Source organism: Prunus avium, chromosome 5, assembly GCF_965620075.1.
Source record: "Prunus avium chromosome 5, drPruAviu1.hap1.1, whole genome shotgun sequence".
NCBI lineage: Eukaryota > Viridiplantae > Streptophyta > Magnoliopsida > Rosales > Rosaceae > Prunus > Prunus avium.
In genome coordinates this window covers 26,990,984-27,014,223 of record NC_142288.1, presented here as the reverse complement: position 1 = coordinate 27,014,223, position 23,240 = coordinate 26,990,984, and the positions used below count along the sequence as shown (strand labels likewise).

At 39.6% G+C, this 23,240-nt stretch overlaps 1 protein-coding gene across 1 annotated transcript; it reads left to right on the top strand.

Annotated features, from left to right (window-relative positions):
- Positions 1–20,217: 20,217 nt before the first annotated feature.
- On the top strand, positions 20,218–22,869 carry LOC110766938 (putative FBD-associated F-box protein At5g53635). Its single transcript, XM_088253813.1, has 4 exons — positions 20,218–20,577; positions 21,127–22,026; positions 22,119–22,268; positions 22,552–22,869. Exons 1-4 carry the CDS (start codon positions 20,218–20,220, stop codon positions 22,867–22,869), a joined length of 1,728 nt encoding a protein of 575 aa, XP_088109939.1.
- Positions 22,870–23,240: the final 371 nt, after the last annotated feature.

Sequence of the window (23,240 nt, the reverse complement as noted above, 5' to 3'; positions counted from 1 at the left end):
TAGGTCATATTGCAAGCTTTGTTTCAGCAACCTACATAGCTCGGATGAGGCCACATTCTTCATGAAAGTTGCTCCAATTGGTGTGTACTATAACATATCCAAAATTCAGCCCCATTGGATAAATCTGGAGTCCGTTACCTAGCAAACACAGAACCATGCTCAGGATGGATCTTATCAGCGCGGAAAATGAGTTAGCAATTTTTTTCGGCCTTAACTTCTTCCTCCGACCTTGGATTGGCCCAAATAACATATGGCTGGAAAGAAGACATTCTGAACTTCAATTTAGAGTGCTTAAAGTCCTAATTTGATTAAGATAAGCCCAAGTTGTAAGCCCTTGAAGTTGCTGGTCATGCTGACCTCAGCATGTGCTGGTTGGAAGCTTGGTCATGGTGACATGAAGATGAGCTAGGGCTGCTGGTGGGATTTAGTGGTGAAGTGCATCAACCAATTCAAGATTTTCTAATACAAGTGCATCACCCATTTCAGATTTTCTAATACAAGTGCATCAACCATTTCAGATTTTATAATTCAAGTGTTGTATGCATTAGTCTTATTGAATTCTGATTTTCACTTCCCCTAGGCCTATAAATAGGGAAGTTCTCTAAGCTTGTAATAACACCCCAAGGGGGGGGAGCTCTCAAACACTTCTCTAGAGCTCCCTTCCCTTCTCTCCCTCAAATTCTCTTAGTTTCCCTTTGTAGTTCTCAATTGTTGTAATAAGATCATTCTATTAAATTTTCTTTGTACTAAATATCAAACACTTTTCCTTTCTCTTCTTCTAATTCTCTAAAGCTTTCAAACACATGTTCTTCCAAAATCCTCAAAGTTCTCAAACATCTCTCTACTTCCCTTCTCTTCCAAAAGTCTCCATGTCTCAAACACTTCACAAACACATTTCTCTTCCTTCCCTAAGTTCTCAAATTCTCCAAGTTCACAAACATCCTCCAAGTTCTCAACCACTCTCTTCCAAATTCTCAAAGTTCCTAAACACTCTCTTCCAAAATCCACAAAGCTCTCAAAACACCTCTCTACTTTCTTCTCCAAATCCTCCAAGTTCTCAAACACTCTCTTCCAAATTCCCCATGTCTTAAACACATTCCCTTCCAAAATCCTCAAAGCTCTCAAACACATGTTCTTCCAAAATTCTCTAAAGTTCCCAAACACTTTCTTCTCCCTCCTCAAAGTTCTCAAACACTTCCTTTCTTCCTCAAAGTTCTCTTAGTTTCCTTAATGTTTTCTTAGTTGTAATTTATTTTTCTTTGTTATGTAAATTCTTTTCTTAAGTTTTCAAGTTGAATTAGTTTCCAAGTTTCAATTATGGTTTTTGTTCTTATTCATTATGCTTATAAGTTAATATGCTAGTTTGAATGATTGATCACCATTTAGGCTTGCATGTTAGCTATCTTGGTTTGAATTAAGAGTATACACCATGCTTTAATTCGAATTGAACTATGAATAGGAAGAGTATGTATGGACATTCGACAACAGGGATTAGATACATACTTGGTTGTTTAAAATGTTCTTCTATGCTTAATGGGTTCCTAATGCTTAATTTTAGGTTAGACAACAAATGATCAAATTAGGGAATTAGGAACACAAGGTTATGACCACACACCATGGCTTAATCATACTTTAGCTAGAATCAATCCATTAATCTAAATTGAACTTGGGAACTTATTTGCTTGAGTTACTTATTTCTTTCTTCCTTGTTTTATGTTCTTTGTTTTTGTTTCTATTTTGTGTAGGGAAACTAAATTGGATCATTCAATCACCAATCCCTGTGGAATCGACCTCGCACTTACATATGCTATACTACCAACGGTTCGTGCACTTGCGAGTATCACAAGTTGAGGATGCAGCTTAATCCATTTTGGTGGAGCTAAATCTACGCAATAAGTTTTTGGCGCCGTTGCCGGGGATCGGTAACATTGTTTGATTCTATTTGGCTTTCCTACTTTATTTTTTTTTTCTTAACTGGACAATTTCAAGTTTTAAAGTTAATGACATTAATGGACAAGTTGTGTTTGTAGTCCAACAGAAAAGGACAATTGCCCAACAAGCAAGAGAACTGGGTTTAAGTCCCAGCTTACACAACCCATTGGTGATTGTTGCTTTGAAACATGGAATTGGATGTGTGTTGATTTTCCTTTTCATTTTAGTTTTTATTTCCTAATCCTTTTTTCAAGTTTTCTGTGTTCGTTTTAGCAATTTATGATAGCTTAATAAAAATGGAGAGAGATGGCAACCTCAATCATAAGAATGGGGAGTGTGGAGCAGTGGGAGAAGTCGCGACCTCCAAATGCATCCATGCTCGACCTAATCGCTTCAAGGGGGAGTATTCCAATCTTTTCTCTTTAGTTGTTTTGTTATTATTTTAGTAATTTTAATTTTCTATTTCTTTTATTAAAAAAAAATTTAAAAAGATTTTTTATATTAGCTGACTCGTGGTAACTCCAGTGAGCGTCTCCGTCAATACAGTGTCTAGGAGTTCTTTAGGCGACACCTTCGGTGTCTAAGAAGTTTGGGTTTTAAGTGGGACCTTTGTGACCCCTCCAACCTTCCCGGATCCCCTGGCTGTGTTTTCTGAGGCCCTTAACTGGTCATCCATGAGTTGCTTGTATATTTGTGTGTTTTATAAAAAAACAAAAAAAATTAAAAAATTAAAAAGTTTAAAAAAAAATTGAAATTTGAGTTTTTATTTAATTTTCCTTGTAAATTGCAATTTGGAACTTCTTTGTTGTTTTTTTTTTTCTTTGTGCGGTCAGTTAGTTGTAAATAATAATAAATTTAAAAAAAAAAAAAATCAATTTGGAAGTTCTTTGTTTTCTTTTATGTTCTTTTTTTTTGTTTTGTTAGGTTAGTTTATTTATTTACGTGGTGTGGTTAGTTAGTTTATTTCTGAGTGTTAAAAACACATTTTTATTTCGTTTCAAACTTTACAAACAAAGAAAAAAAAAAGTAAAAAACAAAACAAAACAAAAAAAAAACAAAAAAAACATTCAAGTAAATTAAAAATAAAAACAACTTCTTCATCTTCATCTTCATCTTCATGGCATGCCTCTATTGTCTCTTACTTGCAGAATCTGCAGCAGCTCCACATGGTCCTCATTTTTTCTCTGCAGTGCTTCCACGTGCTGATTGGCACAGTAGAGCCGCTTCTGCAAGTCCGCCACCATAGCCTTCAAGGAAGTTATTTCCTCGCTCATCGCGGCACACTCCCGTGTTCTCGCCAGCAATCGCATACCCAAATTGGTAGCCGAGACCGCATGGAGAACAGTTAAATTATTGGACTCCTCCACCGCTGCTTTGTCAGACCTCTGTGCCACATGCAGATGATCTGTCGGTGTGAGCTTGCTGCCAATCATGCCTCCAAGCAGCGCTGCTCTGTTCGGCATTGCCTCAGAAAAGTTCGGTATTACCTCAGCAAAGTTTGAGGCCGTACCGTGATGATATGTGGAGTTTGGGAAGACATGGTTTTGAGGAGCCCTTATCTGCGCATTCGGTGGTGCAAGGGACAGTTCAAGGCTAAGATCATCAAGGTGAGTGCATGAGGATGCCATTGTTTTGTTTTTGGATTTTTTGATGTTTTTCTCTGAATTTGCAGGAAGAAATGCGGGGTACTCTTCTACTTCACCGAGATGAGTTTAAATAGACTTATACAGACGAGGGAGCCGAAAGCACTTCGGATCTCGAGGGTGCTATCCTGTGCTCTTTTCTCTCGGATCCCTTCATTTCTGGCGCAAATTGCGAGCACGGTTTTTTTTTAAAAGGGAGCATGTCTACACTTTCACTTACTTTTGCCTCCCTGTTTTCTGATGTTTGTGTTTTTGCTTTTTCAGTTTTTATTTTATTTTATTTTATTTTATTTTATTTTCAATTATTTTCTTCTTGTTTGACTGGTTTCTTAATAATGTAGTTGGAAGAAGAGACAAAATTAAAGATGCGTCTTGGACACCTGGTGCAAGAATCCCAACTCTTCTTTTAAATTATTGTTTGAATTGCGTGTTTATTTCAGTTTATTTATTTATTTATTTATTTTGTTTTTTATTTAATTAGGTAGTATAATTTAAAACTCATAGGATATTCTTTGAAGGAGCTAAATTTTTGGTAACTCCAGTGAGCAACCGCAGTCTATACAGTGTCTAGGAGTTCTTTAAGGCGACACCTTCGGTGTCTAAGAAGTTAGGGTTTTAAGCGGGACCATTGTGACCCCTCCAACCTTCCCGGAACCCCTGGCTGTGTTTTTTGAGGCCCTTAACTGGTCATCCTTAAGTTTTTCTCTTAAAAGAAGAAGCAGTTATTTGTGTATTTACTTAACTAAAAATAAAATAATAAAAAAAAAAAAATCTTGTTTGGGTCTTCGTGTTTTTGTTTGATTGTCGTTCTTTACATTTAGGGTCAATCGTTTCTTTGAGATAGCTAACGTTTTTATTTCCCAATTAAAGAAAAAAAAAACACACATACACTTTAAAATTAAATAATAAATAAAAACTGAAATCATTTCTTCTTGGCGCTCGGTGTCTCGACCATAGGAGCTTTGAGTTTGGCCCTCTGGCTGTCCTCTTCCGGGGCTTCACGCACAGCCTCTTGGGGCTCATCACTTGAGCTCCCAAAGATCGCAATCTTAGCTTGAGCGTAACTACTCTCGCGATCCGCTTGCTTGCGTTTACCCGGTCGGTCTAGGTCCTCCAGTTGCTTTCTCATGTCGCGAGAGTACAACTCTACCATCTTTGATAGATTTTTATTCTCGTCTCGCAATACTTCTAGCTGGTGTCGATTCACCTCCACAATCCTTGACCTCTCCCTTTTCAAGCTTTTTATAGCACTCTGACAGTCTTCAACCAAACTTCGCTCCGCCGCCAACTGAGCTTTAAGCACCTCTACCTCATGGGACTTCGCAAGTAGGCGATGACCCAAACTTGCGACACATGCTGTACTCTGCACGCTCAGTGCCAGGGCATCACTCGTGACTCGGTTGTCATCCCTTGTCCCGAACACACGTATATCTTTGGGAGTCACTAAATTTCTGCAAACTCCAATGGCAACATCGTTGTCCAGGAGTATTGAGTCATTGACAGTCACAGGCCCCCGTGCGGAGGCAAAGTAGGGCATCCATACTGGTGCTACTGCTTGGCCTCGTGTCTGAGTCGGTGGAGCTAGGTTGAGATCTAACGAAAAGGGGTAGGAAGAAGCCATTTGATTTCTCACTTTTTTTTTTCTTTTTCTTGCTTCTTTTCTCTTTTGTGTTTCTGAGTTTGTGTGTTTTTTGTTTTTTGTTTTTTTCCCTTCTTTTTCCTTCTTATAGATGTAGTCTTTGACAAACAAACCCTAGCCGTTGCAGCGTCTAAGCGTTTTCTGAATATCCAGCGTTCCTCGAGTCCCACAACCTTCTCACTTTCCAACCGTTTCCAACACATTTGTCACGACTTGCTTTGTCTGAACGGACGCGTTCAGCAAAGTTGTCGCGCCTTTCCATGAGCCCGTAATTTTCGCTTGTGGATCTGCGGCGCCTCTATGCGTCGACACGTGGCTCCTGCTTTCTGCCCGTGACTATCCATGAGACGACATTAGGGACCACGTGCTTTCTTTTCAGAAATCCCACTTTGCGCTCATAATTCACGTTTTATCTTCTTTTTTTAAAAATAATAATAATAATAATAAAATGTGTGGGCTTCAGAATTCATTTTGGGTCGGTTTTTCACCTTGTTTGGGTTTCAAGGTGGGTTAATTTCATTGTGGGCTTTGGGCTTCAAATTTTTTTGGGTTTCAGAATTGTGTGATTAGGGTTTACTGTTTCATTTTTTGTTTGTTTGTTTGTTTGTTTTGTAATTTTTATTTTTGTAATTATTTTATTTGTGTATTTTAATTCTTGTATGTTTTGTGATTTATATTTACTTTAGTACCTTTCATTTCTTGCTATGACATTGCTTGTTCCTAATTTTTAAACATTGAGGACAATGTTCATTTCTAGGTTTGGGGGTATTGGAGTTTAGCATGTAAATTTGATTTTTTTCCCTTAATTTAATTTAATTTTTTTGCTTGTTTTTATTTTTATTTTATTTTGTTTGAGTCTTGCTTTTATTTTTATTTTGATTTTATTCACTTTCCGAACACATTTGATGAGATTGTGATAAATGTTTGCATGACTTAAATGAAAATTGGATTTCATTTTATTTTAGTGTTTTTTTTTCTTTATTAAAAAAATAAAAATAAAAAAAAATAAAAAAAAATTTTAATTTGGCATTGTTCTAACATGATATGCTTGAAACCTTCTTTAAACTTGCCATTTGTTTCATAATTTTCCAATTAAAGAATTTGCATGATCTAAAGAATTGTATGAAGCATAAATTAGACTTATATAACCAACCATATAAAGTGAGCTTTTGAGCCTTGTACTTCAATTCATGAGTGTTATTTACATACTCTTATTTTCTTGTCATCAAAGTTGTTGTTTGATCTCATTATTCATTGATTTGGTTGAACACTTAAAAGTCATTCATTCTTATGCAATTTGATTTCATGACATTTAAGAAGTGATATTAAGGCCCTCTTTGGATCGTTTGTGCTTTTCAAGCTAACCTTATGCATGCTTAAGCATGATTTTCCATTGTTAACCATTTTGAGCCTACATGTAAACCTTTTCTTTCATTTACCAATTTTATTTCCTCGCCTTAGCCCGAAAAACAAATATTTACCTTTCTAAGGAACTCATGAGCTTTAATTGGGATGTGTTTTTCATACTAAGTTTGGGAATGGGTGTTACATTTCGAAGAAAAAAAAAATCACACAATTGGTGAAAGAAAAGAGAAAATTTAAGTGGTGGTTGATTGAAATTTCATTTTTGGGCCTTCAAAATAAATTGGTGTTTGTTCAATTAAAGGAAAGGAGTATCAATCAATGTAAATGAAGGTATAAGGAGTTTTGATCATGTAAAAGAAAAAATCTAATCGTGATGATTCGAAGTCTTGTAAACAATTATTTTATGCTCTTACATTGCGAGTTCCTTGGACTTTGTATTATCCATACCTTTCATTTCTTACTCACCTTACTCCCTTGGCCCAATTACAACCTTTACTAAAGACCTAAATTGATCTTAAATGTCATGTGGTTTGAATTGCATTCATTTTCTGCTTTTAAGTGTTTGGCATCCTTCTTGAGATCATATTAATGCAAGTTCTTCATCTTTCTATTTTGAGTTAAGTCTTTATGGTTTAACTCTAATCTCATGTTTATAACTGAGTGTTGCATTATAGCCCTCTTCTGAGTGATTCATTTGTGAGAGGACAACTTTGGTGAGATTTGAAGTTGAACTTGTGCTTTGTATGATTTTTGAAATTGTGTGAAAACTAAGATTGGGGAATTTGTTGCATTTGGCTATCACACTACTACACTTTGAGCATATTATGTTTTGAACTTTGCCGCTTTGTGAATAATGTCTAAAATTGAGTTTTTATTGTTAAAAACTTTTGAGTCATGTGCATGAGTCATTTCTCTTCAGAAAATGTTCGGGAAGATTGTTTTGAGTCTTACTTTTGTTTTGTTTTTATTTATTTATTTTATTTATTTATTTTTTGGTTTTTGGTTTTATTTTTGTTTGTATAATTATTTTTATTTTTATTTTTCTTAAGGACTAACAAATTTAATAAGTTTTCTAACCATTTTGTTTTGTAGAGTTAGAAAAACGTTTGTGGGTATCGTATCTATTAAACCCTCAGGAGACACAACTCCTCCTACTAGGGATGCCTAGAGGTTTAAAGGTTTGTTGCATATGCTAAATGCAATCGAGTTACCTACGAAAGTGGTTTAGTTAACTTCTAGTTTTGTTTTTAACTTTGTTTTGTGTTGTTTTGCTCGAGGACTAGCAAAATCTAGGTTTGGGGGTATTTGATCGGTTCATAATTGTATATTATTTCTTACCCTTCTAGCTTATGATTTGGTTATGTTTTTGAGTTAAACTTGTGCTTTTAATCCTTTTTGTGTTTATCTTTCAGTTAATTGAGCTTTAGGTAACAATGATGGCTTTGGAGAACATAATTCATGCAATTCAAGCATGTTAAGGCCTAATTTGGATGAATTGATGAAGAGCTTAAAGACAAATTCATTATGGCTACAGCCCCCTGCCAGTCCAGTTCCGTAGGTCATATTGCAAGCTTTGTTTCAGCAACCTACATAGCTCGGATGAGGCCACATTCTTCATGAAAGTTGCTCCAATTGGTGTGTACTATAACATATCCAAAATTCAGCCCCATTGGATAAATCTGGAGTCCGTTACCTAGCAAACACAGAACCATGCTCAGGATGGATCTTATCAGCGCGGAAAATGAGTTAGCAATTTGTTTCGGCCTTAACTTCTTCCTCCGACCTTGGATTGGCCCAAATAACATATGGCTGGAAAGAAGACATTCTGAAATTCAATTTAGAGTGCTTAAAGTCCTAATTTGATTAAGAGAAGCCCAAGTTGTAAGCCCTTGAAGTTGCTGGTCATGCTGACCTCAGCATGTGCTGGTTGGATGCTTGGTCATGGTGAGCTAGGTATGAGCTATCATTTCTGGTTGGAAGCTTGGTCATGGTGACATGAAGATGAGCTAGGGCTGCTGGTGGGATCTATTGGTGAAGTGCATCAACCAATTCAAGATTTTCTAATACAAGTGCATCACCCAATTTAGATTTTCTAATACAAGTGCATCAACCATTTCAGATTTTATATAACAAGTGTTGTATGCATTAGCCATTTTGAATTCAGATTTTCACTTCCCCTAGGCCTATAAATAGGGAAGTTCTCTAAGCTTGTAATAACACCCCAAGGGGGGGAGCTCTCAAGCACTTCTCTAGAGCTCCCTTCCCTTATCTCCCTCAAATTCTCTTAATTTCCCTTTGTAGTTCTCAATTGTTGTAATATGATCCTTTTACTAAATCTTCAAACACTTCCCAAACACTTCTCTATTCTCTTCCAAGCATTCTCCAATTCCTCAAACACATGTCTCTTCCCTTCCAAAGTTCTCAAAGTTCTCCAATTTTCCAAACACTCTCTCTTCCAAAATCCACAAAGTTCCCAAACACAATTCCCATTCTCTTCCAAATTCCCCATGTTCTCAAACACTTCTCCCATTCCTTCATCAAATTCTCTAAACTTCTCAAACACCCTTCTCTCCCTTCCCTAAGTTCTCAAATTCTCCAAGTTCATAAACATTCTCCAAACTTCTCAAACACTTTCTCCTCCCGTCTCTACGTTCTCAAATTTTCCAAGTTTCCAAAATCCACAAAGTTCCCAAACACCACTTTCCTTTCTTCTCCAAAAAGCCTACATATTCTCAAACACTCTCCAAACACTTCTTCCATTCCTTCATCAAATTCTCAATGTTCCCAAACACTCCTCCCTTCTCTTTCTCAAACACATCTCTCCTCTCTTCCAAAAGTCTCCAAATCTCTCAAACACATGTCTCAACCTTTCCAAAATCCTCAAAGCTCTCAAACACATGTTCTTCCAAAATCCTCCAAGTTCTCAATACTTTCTTCTCCCTCTCAAAGTTCTCAACACTTTCTTCTCTTCCTCAAAGTTCTCTTAATTTCCTTAATGTTTTCGTAGTTGTAATTTATTTTTCTTGTAATGTACATTCTTTCTTCTTGTTTTGTTTCTTTTGTTTTTATTTATGTTTTGTGTAGGAAAACTGAATTGGATCATTCAATCACCAATCCCTGTGGAATCGACCTCGCACTTACATACGCTAAACTATCAACGGTTCGTGCACTTGCGAGTATCACAAGTTGAGGATGCAGTTGAACCCATTTTGGTGCAGCTGAATCTACGCAACATTATGCGACAATGACAATTAACGAAAATGTTGGGAAATGATTCAATGAAAAAAAACTATAAATTTGTAAAGGTGTTTGTGTCTGTGCACCCATGAGGTCAATGTTCATAAGCACAACAGCTGACTTAATAAGCCAAGCTTTGTTCAGGTAACAGTAGGTACACTAATACAACATTATGATGCATGTGATGCTTGTGACAAATTTAGGTCTACACTGACAACTGAAAGTCATTTGAAAATAATATTAAGAATAACCACAAAACAAAGCTGATACCTTTTACCCCCAGTATTTGCAATCTTATTTTGATCACATCCAAGTATAAATCACCATACATAAAATTCTGAATTCGATTTTAAAGACTTACATACTATAAGCAAGGTACAATCTTTCAAGCCTTCGTAGAACATAACCTACATAGTGCAGACAAAATCATAAGTTTGAAACAAAACCATTCTACTAGAAATAAGAACTAGATCTTATTAAGGAAAGAGCAGCACAATAACGATAACTAAAGCATATTGAGGCCAAAAGCCTAACTGCCTTAGGATTCACCAATGACCAAAAGAGAGTATGTTTGATTTTTCAATTTTGGGACAAAACAAAACAATAAAGCAACTAGTGTGGGAAAATGCATGTTAAGAAGTTGCAATCCTATTTAAATCAATTTTGGCTATTAGGAGTTGCAAACCTAATTTCCCAGTGTTATGAAGCAATTCATGTAAATGCGAAAAGAAAGGGTGATGCATACAAACTATCACTATTCAATATACCATGAGACTGCCATATGAAAGAAAAATCAAACCCACCAATCTGAAAAAACATAATGGTCATGGTTCTTGTGTGTGCATATTGATGCCTGCCCGGGCATGCATGGATGAGGGTGGACAGGCAATGACCTCCAGTATTTTACAGTGAACTACTGGACTCATGCTGAAACTGGATTTCATGTAGCACAACCTCAAACTAAGCTATTCTTTTTAGTTACACCTGTATTCTTTTGAAAAGTTGAGGCTGAGATGCTTGTTGGAAAAGGGACGCTCCTTGCAAGGGAAACCATCTTTGTAGATGAGGCGTGGCAAGTCCGTGCAATCTTTGGTTTGCTTAAGGAAAACGACTGGAAGGGAGCTTTTGTTGTTGACGGGAAGCTGGATGCATACAACATCAATATTATCATCAATGCTGCTAATTCTCGTCAACTGACAGCTTATGCAGCCCCTCCACATTACGAGGAGTAGCATCATTTCTACATGTTTAACAAATGGCACATTACTCCCTTGATTTACTTAAGAATTATTTGAAATTGGAGAAGAGGCTCGCCAAGCGTAAGGGGAAGGGCCGTCGAAAGGTTGAGGCTGAGATGCTTGTTGGAAAAGGGACGCTCCTTGCAAGGGAAACCATCTTTGTAGATGAGGCGTGGCAAGTCCGTGTAATCTTTGGTTTGCTTAAGGAAAACGACTGGAAGGGAGCTTTTGTTGTTGACGGGAAGCTGGATGCATATAACATCAATATTATCATCAATGCTGCTAATTCTCGTCAACTGACAGCTTATGCAGCCCCTCCACATTACGAGGAGTAGCATCATTTCTACATGTTTAACAAATGGCACATTACTCCATTGATTTACTTAAGAATTATTTGAAATTGGAGAAGAGGCTCGCCAAGCGTAAGGGGAAGGGCCGTCGAAAGGTTGAGGCTGAGATGCTTGTTGGAAAAGGGACGCTCCTTGCAAGGGAAACCATCTTTGTAGATGAGGCGTGGCAAGTCCGTGTAATCTTTGGTTTGCTTAAGGAAAACAACTGGAAGGAAGCTTTTGTTGTTGACGGGAAGCTGGATGCATACAACATCAATATTATCATCAATGCTGCTAATTCTCGTCAACTGACAGCTTATGCAGCCCCTCCACATTACGAGGAGTAGCATCACTTCTACATGTTTAACAAATGGCACATTACTCCCTTGATTTACTTAAGAATTATTTGAAATTGGAGAAGAGGCTCGCCAAGCGTAAGGGGAAGGGCCGTCGAAAGGTTGAGGCTGAGATGCTTGTTGGAAAAGGGACGCTCCTTGCAAGGGAAACCATCTTTGTAGATGAGGCGTGGCAAGTCCGTGCAATCTTTGGTTTGCTTAAGGAAAACGACTGGAATGAAGCTTTTGTTGTTGACGAGAAGCTAGATGCGTACAACATCAATATTATCATCAGTGCTGCTAATTCTCGTCAACTGACAACTTATGCAGCCCCTCCACATTGCGAGGAGTAGCATCACTGCATCTATTTTGGGCTCGGTCGACCTGACCTGCTGTGAGGAAAATAAGAGTGTTATTTTGGAAATGGTAGCTGAAGCCGGTATCATCAATGTCTATCAAGGGCCCGCGAATCTTGATCCATTTCGTGCTTCATAATAAAGGGTTTGTTGCTTGAAGCATTTATAACCATTTTATGTGGTGTAGCTATGGACCTGTTGGAATAATGCATGTTGAACCTTTTTTAATTTTGTTGTTTCATGCATTTACCAATATAATGTCCGTTAGGTTGGGTTTTTATCTTTTGGAATGAGAGCAACAATTCCTGTTGGATATGTAGTTTTTCTAGTTGTATTGTCATTTCTGCTGATAGAACATCTGATTTAGAGGTTTGAATGAAGAAGCTGCGCATTGCTAAGATATTACGAAAGTCGACCAATTTTCTTTTGTTGCACCAAATGCTTCACTAAATGAGCGATTGGCTGACAGGAGCAAACGCATGCCTATATCTTACTTAAATGCATAAAACTATAACCTACACGTACATCTGAAAAACACGAGCATATGCAACACAAGTTTATTGAATGACAGATGGGATTACGACTTGTTCCTAAAAGTGCTTAGAACTCCAACATCTGGGATTTCCTCGGAGAAGAATTTAGTGGACAAGTTCCTAAGACATATAGAAGCAATTATGTAATTTGAGACACTATCCAATTGGAGAATTGTGGCATGCAACAAAGACTTTGTAAACAAAAAGGATAAGACAAAGACGAAAGTCCTACAGTATTGTGAGATGAGAAAGGTTTCCAATAACTGATGTTTTACCTCCTTACAGATACTTAGCCCTCAAGTACCTAACAAGTAGAAGAAAAGGGGAATGCAATGCTCAATTCTTGTGACATATAACATAAATAGATGGGAACTCAAAGGAGATACAGAAATGAGAAGGAAACGTTTCCACTTACAGAGCCCTAAGCTCAGGACAATTGGTAATTTCATTAGGAATGGATCCATGCAAGCTCTTATGGTGAAGTGCCCTGGTTCACATTGAAAAAGAATAATAGAAGCAAATCAAAACAGGAGAAGGAAATGCTTTCAACTAATAAAATCGTCATCTATATATGAATTTGATTCTTTTTTGTGTAAGAATGCTTGTTTGCTAACACAACAGCAATAGTCAACTAAATGTTAGGTGAATTGTTCTGTTTGTGCACTGTAAAAACCGGAGGGGTCCATGTGGGGTTTGCAATGTACTGTCAGTCTTATCATTACTCTTGTTCCCTGATCTTGTTTTCTAATTTTGTTGCTTGAGTGAAGAGGTTTTCTGTGTTGAAGGCTTACCTTTGTGGCGCAACAGTTCTTCTGAGATAAATGATGAGTTCTATAAAGGTTATGTAAATGGGAGTTCAGAAGGGAAGACTAATGAGATATTTGTAGGTTGATCTACTTGGCATAAAATGCATTCATGGTTTGATGTGATTGGAAAGTTTCTTTTAAGACAACACTTACTGTTATATTCTTTTCACATCCTTTTTAAATATATTATTTAAAAGGTATAGCCGCTCGGATATACTATTTATTAAAAAAACTGAGATTATTACTTGAAGTAGTAGGAGGAAAGAGCTTACAGACCTCAGATAGATGAGAAACGATAGCAGCAAAAACTCGCACAGAGAGAGAGAGAGAGGCGATGGGGATAGTGAGTGTTTGTACAATATCTGACCAAGCAACTAGAAGCAAATCTAAGCAAGGAAAAGAGTCCCACATTGGAATATTACAAGATGCGTAGACTCCCCCTTATCTATAAAAGGAGACCACTCTCCACTTAGGAAGGGTTCGCTGAGCTGGGCTTCTCACTTCTTACCTTTATATTTGGGTCCAACCCCATGTACAAATGTAAATACACATTATTATAATAATGAGAATATACTTCTCCATGGACGTAGCCCATTCATTAAGGGTGAACCACGTATATCTTGTTTTCTGTATATTTATCGCTTGCCCAAATCTTCACACACAAGCTGAAGGTCCTCACCTTTACCCATCATCCACCATACCTTATCACTAAGTTGGGCCCAAAAGTGCTTAACAATTTTTTAGCATCAACAAATTGGCACCGTCTGTGGGAAACGACACAAGAGGCTATGTTGTTCTCCTTTTCGAGTGCCCCCGGCACCTTACATTCAATCCCTTCAGCACCCCTCCATCATTTGGCGAGTGAGATCTCTTCACATCCCCCTAATGATTCGGCATCTGCCTTCGGCACCCTTGCATCATTCGATGTGTGCGATGTCTTCACATCCCCCCAATGATTCAGCATCTGCCTTTGGCACCCTTGCATCATATGGTGCATGCGATGTCTTCACATCCCCATAATGATTCGGCATCTGCCTTCAGCATTAGACTTCGGCACCCTTGCATCATTTGGCGAGTGCGATGTATTCACATCCCCCAATGATTCTGCATCTCCCAATGAGTCGGCACCTGCCTTCTGCGTCTTAAGATGATTCGGCGAGCTTGATGCCTTCACATCCCCCATCATCATTCAGCACTCCAAAATTATGTGAGTATCTATTACTTAATGATTATGCCTTTTCTAATTACTACAGCTACTCCTTTGCCAGGCCCAAAGCTTACTGCAACTCCAACTGAAGCTTACAGCAGCAATTCCAAGCTTACAGAATCAGCTCCCAAACTTACGGCAGTAACTCCAAAGCTTACGGCAGCAACTCTAAGCTTATGGCGTCAACTCCAAGCTTGCGGCAGTAACTCCAAAGCTTACAACATCAGCTCCCAAGCTTACGGTAGCAACTCCAAAGCTTACGGCAGCAATTCCAAGCTTATGGCAGCAATTAGAAGTTTACGGCATTAGCTCCAATGCTTACGGCAGCATCCCCCAATGAGTCGGCGCCTACCTTCTGCGTCTTAAGATGATTCGGCGAGCTTGATGCCTTCACATCCCCATCATCATTCGGCACTCCAAAATTATGTGAGTATCCATTACTTAATGATTATTCCTTTTCTAATTACTACAGCTATCCATTTGCCAGGCCCAAAGCTTATTGCAGCTCCTACTTAAGCTTACGGCAGCAATTCCAAGCTTACAAAATCAGCTCCCAAACTTATGGCAGCAACTCCAAAGCTTACGGTGTCAGCTCCCAAGCTTACGACAGCAACTCCAAGCTTAGGCACCAACTCTAAGCTTATGACGCCAACTCCAAGCTTACGGCAGTAACTCTAAAGCTTACAACATCAGCTCCCAAGCTTACGGCAGCAACTCCAAAGCTTACGGCAGCAACTCCAAGCTTATGGTAGCAATTAGAAGTTTACGGCATTAGCTCCAATGCTTACGACAGTAACTCCAAAGCTTACGGCAGCAACTCCAAGCTTATGGCAGCAATTCGAAGTTTACGGCAGCAACCCCAACCTTATGGCAGCAATTCCAAGCTTATGGCAGCAATTCGAAGTTTACGGAATTAGCTCCAATGCTTACGACAACTCCAACACCGCCTTGCCAAACGGCACCCCATAGGTGACACTCATTTAGATACATCTCTTCCTTTCGGGCACAAAGGCCATTCCGAACGGCACCCTAGGATGGTGCCTCTCCTTTACGGCGCCAAGGCCACATGTTGGATTGCATTTCTCCTTTACGACGCCAAGCCCACACGCCGAACGACACCTCTCAGAAGATATATCTTCATTGCAGCACCAAGGCTACCTACTGAACGACACCCCAAGATGATGCCCCTCCTTTACAATGCTAAGGCCATGCTGAACGGCACATTCCAGGAGACACTTCTCCTTTACGGCGCCAAGCCCATATGCCGAACGACACCTTTTGAGACACCTCTCCTTTACACTCCAAGGCCACATGCCGAACGGCACCTCTAGAGACACTTCTCCTTTACGGCGCCAAGTTCACATGCCGAACGGCACCTCTGAGGACACTTCTCCCTTACAGCGCCAATGCCACACCCTGAACGACACCTCTTGGAGACCATCTCCCTTCCAGCACCTATGCCACCTGCCGAATGGCACCCATGTCAATTATCAAGCTTATAGCAGAGCCTTTAGCACGTACGATAGTACATGCCTTTAGGAGTCACCCTGAGACTTAGGCTCTATTTGGTACATTTACCTTCAGCGATCAACATGTATCTCCTTAATCGGGAACTTAGGGGACTCCTGTTTGTACAATATCTGACCGAGCAACTAGAAGCAAATCTAAGCAAGGCAAACAGTCTCACATTGGAATATTACAAGATGCGTAGACTCCCCCTAATTTATAAAAGGAGACCACTCTCTACTTAGGAAGGGATCGCTGAGCTGGGCTTCTCACTTCTTACCTTTATATTTGGGTCCAACCCCATGTACAAATGTAAATACATATTATTATGATAATGAGAATATACTTCTCCGTGGACGTAGCCCATTCATTAAGGGTGAACCACGTATATCTTGTTTTTTGTATATTTATCGCTTGCCCAAATCTTCACACACAAGCTGAATGTCCTCACCTTCACCCATCATCCATCATACATTATCACTAAGTTGGGCCCAAAAGTGCTGAACCATTTTTGAGCATCAACAGATTGGCGCCATCTGTGGGAAACGACACAAGAGGCTATTTTGAAATACTTCTCTAGGTCCATTATATTGGTTGGATTTACCCTTTGGATATATAGTTTTTTTATTATTTGTTTGATTGGATTTTACCCAAATATGTTTTGTATTTTCATATTGTAGGGGTCTTTTTCTTCCGGCGGCAAGTGGGCTTAGCTGATGAAATTATCTCCTTTGTCTGAGTTCGAAAATTAAGCCACAAAATGCTTCGAAATGGCAGCAGGGCCCTAGGAAGTACTTTGGTTACCTTCACCAACCAAATCAACAACAACTTACAAATAATTTCTTCATGCTTACAGATAAAATCTTGGGCTTGGCATGAGAGGCATGTGGCATGGAAGCAAAATCAACATGAGTTTAGCACTGAGGGAAAATTAAGTGTTTCTAGGGGAAAGATGGGGTATTAAGGTAGGAGAGGAAAGGGTTTTGCAGAGAGGTTTGGTTGAGATTGAGGGAAAGAGAGAAATGGGTCACTTCCGGCAGCTCGTCTGTGACTCTAAGCAGCCTGCCTGAAGAGGAAAAAATGAGGGGAATAAGGGTGATAGACCAGCAAAGCACGAAAATTACTGAGCTTGCAGGTAGGAGATGAAGCTTGCTCTCCCAAGTGTGTCTTGTGTTGGGTAGAGAGGGGCCCTATTTATAGCTGCTGGGATTTGCTCTTCTCTAAGAAACCCTAATGGTTTCCTCCCAATCTAGCTAAGCTTTCCTCCTTCTTTCTTCTCCTCCCTCTTGACTTACCTTATGGTGGCAACAATTAGCTCTGCCCAATCCCACAAAATCAGAGACTTTTGGGGGCTCAAGGCTCCCTCCCTTGGCTGCTTCAGAGGAGAGCCTCTATTTTCACCCATCTTCTTTATCTTCTTTCTTCCTTTTTCCATGGCCAAATTTGATGAAGGAAAGAAACTGGGTTTGTATGCTGGTTCAAGGGATGGCATCCCTCCTTGCGTGCTAATATCCCTTGGTTCCTTGAAGGATTTTTGCTTGGAACTTGCTCCCCCATGTGCTGGAACCTCCAGCAGCTTTATTCAATAAACCTTCAGACCTCCCTCTTCGTGGCTTTTGTTCTCCCAGCCAGCTGGGGTATTTGTATGGGCCAAGATGGCTCATTAAGTAAGTGGGCTTTTTGGTTGAGTCAATAGGCTACTTTTTGATTGGGCTATTTTTTATTGGGCTATTTTCATTAAACGTTTGGGCTTTTGGTAAGGTTCATAGGCTATTTTGACTGGGCTATTTCTTCCTCTTGTGCTCACCCACATGTTTGGGCCTAAGAAATGGGCTTGAGTCCCGAGGCTCCCAAGCGACTCGGGGCTTCCATTTCTCGGCCCATCAATGGGCCTCATGTTGATTTATTACCATCCATACCACAACCCACTCAAGCAAGCCCCGGGCATTTGAGTGGCTTGGGCCCACTTAAGCTTGTAGCGTGACGTGTTGCTTATTTGCTTGGCGTGGCATATGTGCAAGCGCGTATGACGAACTTTCGCGTGCCCTAATCGGGCTTCTCCTCGGTAAGGTATTGCATTGGGCCGAGAATTTATTTGGGCCGAACCATGGATTTTTTGGGCCTCAACACATATTTATTGAATAATTATTCCAATGTGGAAAAGTCATTGTCTTCTTTCTTGTAGTTTCTTTTGGTAACATACATGCATAGCCAGCGCATTTGGATGTATTATTTTGTTTCTCTTTCAAAAAAATCTCGCTTGGTTGAGATTTTGCCATCTGCATGACTTCTGTTTATTATTAATGCGGTGGAAGGTATTCGAACTTAGCTCTTTGCCGATTTTAATATTGGGAAGAAAAGCACCACTCGACAACATTAGAAAGGGCTCATTTCCGCTAAAGATAACATAGATGAAACGTGGGACTAAGAAACTAATATCCAACAGGCATAGCCGGTTCGAATATGAAATGGGAGGAGACGATTAGAAAATTAAAAAATGTCTATATCCTTTTATAATAAAAAAAAATTAAAAAATAATTCCATGAAGAAACTATGCCTACCAACATTGTCGCAATTTGGTTGAAGGTGAATTGTTGGGAGGAGTTAGAAAGTCCACAAAAGACTTCAAATTTAATTGAGGTTTGAAATAAAATAAAATAAAATTAGTTATGCTAATGAAAGAAAAGGAAAAAAAAGCTTTTGAAAAGGAAAAAAAATTAGTTATGCTAAATAGGTTTTTATTTTAAATTAGTGGTCTCAAGCTCGAACCTCCATGGCACATTGGTTGTATGTGTGCCAGAAACACCCCCTCTCTCATAATTGAGATTATCGCTTGTATTTTAAAAAATAATTATTAAAAAAATGCTTTTTTATTTTTCTTTGGCACATACCATGTAAGACAGCGGAGCCCAAAAGTAAAAGGAAGTTGGTCCCAAGGCTCTTAAAGAAAAAAGGGTTAATTACAATTTAGTACCCTGTACTTACACCCTTAAGACATGTTAGTTCCTGTCTTTTCAATTTTAACAATCGCATACCCCGATCTTTTAAATTTGTTACAATGTAGCTCCGCCGTTAGTGTTTCTGTCAAATCTCTCCGTTAATTGCCTACGTGGCACTGTGGGTCCCACATTATTTATTTTTTAAAATTTAAATTGATTAAAATATGAATAAAATATTATTTTTTTAGGAAAAGTTAAAAAGAGAAGAAAAAAAAATATTGGGACCCATTGACTCAAAACCAGCGGCCCCTTCGATCCTTTCTCCCCCCCCCCCCCACCCCTCCCCAGTTTCTTTCTCCCCCATTACTACCACCTGCACCACCTCTCCCTCGCAGCCTCCACCGTCCACCCTCCCCACAGCCCCAACTTCCACCAAGCCACCTCTCCCATCACCGCAGCTCTCCCTCGCTTCCCCCACCCTCCCTACAGCAAGCCACCACTCCCCTCACCACAACTCTCTCTCTCTCTCTCTCTCTCTCTCTCTCTCTCTCTCTCTCTCTCTCCAGCACCCACAATTTCAAGCCCACCATTATTCCCTCACCCAAAAAAACAAAGGCACACGTTTAATTCCAATTCCAATTCCAACCCAATCAAACCCCAAAACCTACAACAACAACAAAAATGTATTTTCAGGAGCTGAGACTTCAGAAAAAATGTCGGAGATGGCAAAAATGTCTTAGCCGTTCCCCCTCTCTCTGTTTCTTTGTTGCCTCCACCATCCAAAGTCGCATACCTAGCACAGATTCGAGCGACTGCCATCTGCATCCACATGGATCTGCAACCACACCCAACCCACCCAACCCACATTTCAAATTGACAACTGCGAGAGATCGTGAGTGCAGGGTTCAAATTTGAGGTGGGTTTAGAGGTTATAATTTGAAGTGATGGGTGTCTAGAGAAGATTTGGAGGGAGACGGAGGGAGAGAAGGCACTGGGCGGAGATTGATGGTGGTAAGGCTCGAATCTCGGGCAGGTTTTGAGGCTGCGATCTAAAAACCCCGATCGGGAGGAGAAAGAGAGAAAGGAGGTGGAGATGGGGGAGAGAGAGAGGAAGTGGATGGTGGAGGGATATGAGGTGGAGGTGGAGAGAGAATGGTCGGCGAGTCTGGTTCTGGGTTCCTTGCATGCTGGGGTTTGTTGGAAGCTAGGGTATTCTCTCAACAACAAAGGGAAATCGGAGAGAGAGGGGGTGGTTGCTGGGTTGGGGTTCTGGGTTCGTTGGGGGTTGGAAGGCGGTGGTCATGGGGGAAGGGGGCGCTGGGTGGTTGCGCTGCTGTGGAGGGTGGCTGTGGTATGGGTTTGAAGGTTGGGTGTTGGAGCTTCATCAGGAGAGGGAGAGGGAGGGAGTCTGGGTGGTTGCCGGCTGGGGTCTTGGTTCGTTTGGAGGTGGGGGTTTTGGAGGATGGCTGCGAGTGGGCATGGTGGAATGAAGGGGAGAAGAAAATCGCAGTGGTTTGGGAGAATTTTTACACACAGAGAGAGAGAGAGAGAGAGAGAGAGAGAGAGAGAGAAATTTTTTGATTTTTTGATTTTTAATATTTTATTCATATTTTAATCAATTTAAAATTAAAAAATTAAAAAATGTGGGACCCACAATGCCACGTAGGCAGTTAACAGAGAGATCTAACAGAAACCCTAACGGCGGAACCACATTGCAAAAAATTTACAAACTAAGGGTATGCGATTGTTAAAATTGAAAAGACATGGACTAACATGCCTTAAGGGTGTAAGTACAGGTACTAAATTGTAATTAACCCAAGAAAAAATATAAAAGGAGACAAAAACGTAAGACACAGCACAGAAGATATTCGGGTTTAGGGTTTGTCTCACAAGAGAGCAGCCTCGACGCGGACTTCGTTTCGTCGCAGAAGGCCGTAACCATCAACAACTGCAAATTGCATAATTGCAATGGAGGTAAAAAGCACGCCCAACCAACTCCCATATTGCATAATTGCAATGCAGTAACTTACTCTTTTTATGTTTTTATGTTTTCTTGTCAAGGATGCGTCCAACTTGGTGGATAGAATCAGTGAATTGCCAGAAGAAATTCTTGGCGGTATCATATTATCTCTCTTGCCTCTTAAGGAAGCAGCAGCTACTAGTATTCTTTCTAAGCGATGGCGTTATGCTTGGTGCTTTACTACAAATCTCTATTTTGATGATGATGACAATTTGTTCTACTTCTGTGCCCGGGAAGTAAAGCACCAAAACAGTTGTAGATATGTCAATTGGGTCAACCATGTGTTGAAACAACATAGAGGCTCAATTGAACAGTTCAGGGTTTGCTTTCATCTCGATCATCGTTTTGCAAGTTCCATTGATAAATGGATTCAATTTGCAATGGAAAAGAGAGTTCGAGTGCTTTTGTTGGACTGTCTACGTGATCTTTATGAAGATTCCTACTCCCTTCCCCGCACACTATTAGGTCTTGAAAAGGAAAAAGTGATGCCTTTTTGTTGCGACATTCCAAGTCTGCACTCTTGTGGATACACTGGTTTTAGGTTTCTCAGGGTTCTTCAATTGATAGGTGTTGATGTGACCCAAGAAGTTGTTGAGTACTTCTTGTCCAATTGTCGAGCTCTCGAACGATTATCATTGGGGGGTGCTAGAAACTTGGTTGATTTAAGAGTTGTCCGGCCATCAGTTTCATTGAAGTATTTATCAATAAGATGTTGTCTTGGCCTCAGAAGTGTTGAGATTTGTGACGCAAACCTTGTGTCCTTTGCTTATCACGGTACCGGGATAAAATTACTTCTAAATAATTTGCCGTCACTTGTTGAGGTATCCTTTTGTGAGTTTTCGACTTTCGTTCCTGAAAGCATCAGGCTTGCCTTCACCCCATTTTTATGCCTTCTTTCTCAACTAGAGACTCTCACGTTGGATATTCACCTCAAGATGTCGGTTAGTATTTTGTAATTATTATCATGTGTTTGTTTTCTTATCTTTTTGTTGGATTTGTGGTTCCTTACTATCTATCTGTGTTTCGTTTTCAGTCTTGGAGTCATTGGTGTGAATCCCTTGTTCCTACATTACCAAATGTTAAGCATTTGGAGCTAATAGTTAAACCAGATGCTCCATTCCTTCTGTATCATTTAGCTTCTTTCTTGAAGGCATGTCCTTCCTTGCAGACACTCGTACTTAAGGTAGCTATATATATATATATCCATACTTGAAATTATATCCAACAGAAGTTGGTCCAAGTGGAAGGGGCTTGGATCCTTTAAACAAGAGGTCCTGGGTTTGATCCCAGGCGCTTGCGAATAGAGCAGACTTTGTTGGGAGAGGTCCCCGCTTTGCGCCCGACAGTACCTCGAGGGTTAATCCCCGCAATCGCGCGGGGGATACCTTGGTTTTCACCAAAAAAAAAAATTATATCCAAGTAAATTCAACTCAATCACTGAAAATTTGTTGCATTTGTTGGTGCAGTTGGAATTCGATAGATGGGGCCCATGGAAGCCAATGAAGGTGAAAAAAGGTCCTGAATGGCCGCATCATAACCTTAAGGTAGTAGAAATAGTAGGGTATCGTGGTCGTATAAATGCCGTTGAGCATGTCATCTACTTCATAGAGAATGTTGTTGCACTCGAGAAACTTGTTATTGATCCTGTCAAGCGTTGGTCGTACCATCCTACCGGTATGGATCGAAGAATTGAAGATGTCAAGGAGGAAGAAGAGGCGAGAGATCATGCTATGCACCAACTTAAACAAATGGTTCCATCAACCGTACAATTTGTATGCCTCTAGTTAGGGAATGCAGCGGCTAGCTCAACATGGTATTTCCCTTTGGGTAAATACTTTTGGAGTTTTTGGTTTCTTTATAACATGGTATACCTTTTGATTATAAATTCTACTTGTAAATAAAGTTTAAAAGTCAAATATAGCAACGACTTATTGGTAAATTGGTAAATTGAAATCCGTAGTTTGTGTTGAAATCTCTTTTTATCTCTCCAACTCCAACAAACATATAATCATATATACCTTTTACTTATCCGCTATAACCTTACTCGTAAATGATTAAAAGCAAATTTCTATTGCAAATGTTCCTTTGTATCTTTACAAGTGCTTTCTCAATTATCTCTATATTTGTTACTGATCAATGATCCTAAATTTCTCTA